This window comes from Manacus vitellinus, unplaced genomic scaffold (genome assembly GCF_001715985.3).
Source record: "Manacus vitellinus isolate BGI_N305 unplaced genomic scaffold, ASM171598v3 scaffold_120_pilon, whole genome shotgun sequence".
Lineage (NCBI taxonomy): Eukaryota > Metazoa > Chordata > Aves > Passeriformes > Pipridae > Manacus > Manacus vitellinus.
In genome coordinates, this window is record NW_021938898.1 from 490,488 (window position 1) to 494,520 (window position 4,033).

Genomic DNA, 4,033 nt, shown 5'->3' on the forward strand with positions numbered 1-4,033 from the left:
CCTCACAGCACTTGTGCTCCAGTCCCTTCCCCAGCCTCGTTGCACTTCCATCCCTGGAAGTGTCCAAGACCAGGCTGGAGCAGCCTGGGCCAGTGGAAGGTGTCCCTGCCCATGGAATGTGGTGATCTCTGAGGTCCTTCCCAGCCAAACTGTTCTAATTCTGCACCCAAATTCAGGTTAATCCAGCAGAAGTTTCCAGTGCCTGGACACTGGACATTTGTTGACCTTAGTGAGGAAGGAGGTTCTGCTGGCTGGGATTTCCCATTGGAATGTCAGGTCTGACTCCACAGATCTGTGTATCGTTGCTCCTCCTTTTCCTGGAGAAATGGACTCAGGAAGGGGATATTGGGAAGGAATTCTTCCCTGTGGGGTTGGAGAGGGGCTGGAATGGATTTTTCAGAGAAGCTGTGGCTGCCCCATCCCTGGAAGTGTCCAAGGAGCACCTGGGCTAGTGGAAGGTGTCCCTGAGAGTAGAACTGGATGATCCTTAAGGTCCCTTCCAACCCAAACCATCCTGTGTTCCATGATCTCACCATGTCTGAGCCTGGCTGGTTATTCCAGATTTCTGTTCCACGAAGGAATGGTTTGATTTCAGTTTATAATCTTGCCACAGAGCAAATTTTGCCAGGAAAAAAAAAAATACCACCTCAAATTAGTGCTGCTCTGTCCAGTTCCCATCCCAAGGGAACCTGTTCCCTTGGAGCAGCTTCAGGACAGATTGGATGTTACCTGAGTGATTCACCCCCCCTGGTGACTCAGGGCTGTTCTGGCTGTGGATTTACAGCCACTGCTCTTGTTTATCACAAATCACAGTGGCAAAAATCCGCAGGGAATTTGGCTCTTGGGAATCTCCAGGTGGCCCTGGCCACATTTCAGTGCCCCTCATTTCCTGGGGGTTGCCTGGAGGAGAATTGATTTCCCCTGGGTTTGGGTGGGATGCAGTGGGGAGCTGCTGACTTGTTGAACTCCAGCAAAATAGGATTCTGGTCACAAATGGGGTTTTTTTTCTTTCTAACTGGAATATTTTCCACACACAGTCTTAGGTGGAGAGTTCCTGAAGTACATGGATGCCTTCAAACCCTTCCTTGGCATTGGACTGAAGAACTATGCCGAGTACCAGGTGGGGATCCAAGACTTTACTCCCTTTGCCCAGGGAAGCTGTGGCTGCCCCTGGATCCCTGGAAGTGTCCAAGGCCAGGTTGGAGCAACCTGGGCTAGTGGAAGGTGTCCCTGCCCACAGCAAGGGGTGGAATGTGATGATCTTTAAAGTCCCTTCCAGCCCAAACCAGTCTAATTCTGTGCATAAATTCAGACTTAGTGCAGCAGGAGCATCCAGTACCTGGACACTGCACATTTGCTGGCCTTGATGAGGAAGGAGGTTCTGCTGGATGGGATTTCCCACTGGAATGTTGAGCCCTGGTGCCCTCCAAGGGGGTGGGTGCTGAGACACGACGTGGTTGGGTTTGCTCAGACTCAATCCCTGTCTCTCCATGGGCACCTGGATCTCTGCTCTGGGGTTAAGGAAGCAGGTTAAGGAAGCAGGGACTGCCCAGGGACTCCTCAGCTGCTCTCAGGGTCGTTATTCCCCGTGGTTTAATTAACCTCTCCCCACTCCAGAGTGCTGGAAGGAGCAGGATCCGGGAGGCTGGAGCAGGGACTGACTCACACTGGGGGTGTTGCTGTGCTATTTGCAGGTCTGCCTGTCTGCAGTGGGCCTGGTTGGGGACTTGTGCAGAGCCCTGCAGTCCAACATCCTGCCTTTCTGTGACGAGGTTATGCAGCTGCTCCTGGAGAACTTGGGGGTGAGTGTTTCCCTCCTCATTAGTAACAGTTGGCTGCACACTCCGAGGGAGGTGGGAGGTGGGAGAAGCACAAGTGTTAGGAATGCTCGGATCATCTCCTGTTTGACAACTATCTTGCTTACTATTTGAACGGGATCCAAACTTATTGGGGGCAAGGATTTGCATTTGGAGTAAATAATCTGCATTTATTTGGCTCCGGCCCCCTTCCCAAAAAACTGAACGTTGGCCCTGCTGGAATCTCTTCCAGAATGAAAATGTCCATAGGTCTGTGAAGCCCCAGATCCTCTCAGTGTTTGGGGACATCGCCCTGGCCATTGGGGGGGAGTTTAAGAAGTACCTGGACGTGGTGCTGAACACCCTCCAACAGGCATCCCAGGCACAGGTGGACAAGGTAAGGTGTGCCCAGCCCAGCAAGGGGCTGTGCTCGTCCTCAGGGTGTTCCCAGTGTCTCATTCCCATTCCTGTGGCCCTTTCCAGTCTGACTATGACATGGTGGATTACCTGAACGAGCTGAGGGAGGGCTGCCTGGAAGCCTACACTGGGATCATCCAGGGATTGAAGGGAGACCAGGAGAACGTGCACCGTGAGTACCCTGGGCTGGGATCACTGGAATGCTGAGGTTGGGAAAGATCCTTAAGGATCTGTCAGCCCAGCACTGCTGTGTCACCTCTGACCCACATCCCCAAGTGCCACATCCCACATGGGTTTTGGATATTCCAGGGATGTGACTCCACCACTGCCCTGTGCCGGTGCTTTACAACCCTTTCCATGAAGGAATTTTCCCAGATATCCCATCTGAGCCTCCCCTGCTGCAGCTCGAGGCCCTTGTCCTGTCCTTTCCTCTTGTCCTGTCCCTTGTTCTGGGATCAGAGCCCGACCTGGCTCCAACCTCCTTCCAGGGAGGAATAAGGTCCCCCCTGAGCACCTTTTCTCCGTGGTTATCACATCCATGGGAATATCCCCGTTCCTTCCCTCCCCTGTGGGAGTGAACACTCTGCTGCCACAGGCAGGGAGCGTGTTTAGAGCCTTTCACTGTGGTTCCTCTGGCAGCATTTCCCCTCCCTGTCAGAGAAGCTCTTTTGGGTCAGATTCCGCCTGTTTTGGGTTTGCTGGAATCCCTGGAAGCCCTGTCAGGCTGTCCCTGTGTCCCCCTGCTCTGACAGAGCCTTTCCCTTGCAGCTGATGTGATGCTGGTGCAGCCCAGAGTAGAATTTATCCTGTCCTACATCGACCACATCGCTGGGGACGAGGATCACACGGACGGGGTGGTGGCCTGTGCTGCCGGGCTCATAGGGTAAGGCCTTCCCCCCATTCCAGAATCCCTGCAATCTGCCCTTTCTCCTGCCTCTCTCAAGTGTTTAGCATCAGCTCTGGGGTTTTCCAGCAGTGCTGGGTGTTTAACTCGGGGTGTGAAGGCGTCACACAGGTGGAAAAACCGGGAGGTGGAAGTGGAGGTCGCCCCGGGAATTCCAGATTTAGGGGTTTTTAAAGGGATGAGCTGAAACAGAAAAGCTCAGAAGCAAAAAGCCTCCCGTCCTCAGGGTCCAGAGGAGACCCAGTTCGGGGTGTTTTAGTCCTTCCTGCTGAATTTAGGGCAGATCAGCCCTGGGACAGGAGGCTGAACATCCCTTTCAGTGGCAGGCCTGGAATCAGTGACCATCTGCAGCGTTTTCCAAAGGATCTGTGAGTCAGAGCTCTGCCTGCTGGCACAGCTGTTTGTGGTGCTCAGAGCCTCTCTCTCCCCTCCTTCCAGGGATTTGTGTACAGCATTTGGGAAAGATGTTCTGAAATTAGTAGAAGCCAGACCCATGATCCATGAACTGCTAACGGAAGGGAGGAGATCCAAGACGAACAAAACGAAAACTCTCGCGACCTGGGCGACTAAAGAGCTGAGAAAACTGAAGAATCAAGCTTGGTAAGGGCTCCCTCCCAACCTCCTTCCCTGCTCCACACTTAGGGGATCAGCCTGGAAGAGGCACAATCCCAAAGGCTCTGTTCTCTCCAGGAGGTTGGTCCTCGTTTGTTTTGGTTGGTTGGTTTGTCAGGACAAATCCAGGTGGGGAATTCACACCAGGCTGGAGGGATTGGGGGTGAAACATGGAATCATGGAATGGTTTGGGTTGGAAGGGACCTCAAAGCTCATCCAGTTCCACCCCCAGGGACACATTCCTCTGTCCCAGGTTGCTCCAACCTGGCCTTGGACATTTCCAGGGATGGAGCAAGCCCAGCTT

General features: G+C 53.4%; 1 protein-coding gene across 1 annotated transcript in view; it reads left to right on the plus strand.

Annotated features, from left to right (window-relative positions):
- The window catches only part of KPNB1 (karyopherin subunit beta 1), a 23,962-nt gene extending 20,166 nt beyond the window's left edge, over nucleotides 1–3,796 (plus strand). The window contains exons 13-18 of the mRNA XM_029965863.1: nucleotides 1,038–1,120; nucleotides 1,695–1,802; nucleotides 2,050–2,193; nucleotides 2,280–2,385; nucleotides 2,982–3,096; nucleotides 3,556–3,796. Coding sequence (XP_029821723.1) covers nucleotides 1,038–1,120; nucleotides 1,695–1,802; nucleotides 2,050–2,193; nucleotides 2,280–2,385; nucleotides 2,982–3,096; nucleotides 3,556–3,721 — 722 coding nt within the window. The 3' untranslated portion in view covers nucleotides 3,722–3,796. The remainder of the gene's footprint in view (nucleotides 1–1,037; nucleotides 1,121–1,694; nucleotides 1,803–2,049; nucleotides 2,194–2,279; nucleotides 2,386–2,981; nucleotides 3,097–3,555) is intronic.
- The last annotated feature ends 237 nt before the right edge of the window (nucleotides 3,797–4,033 follow it).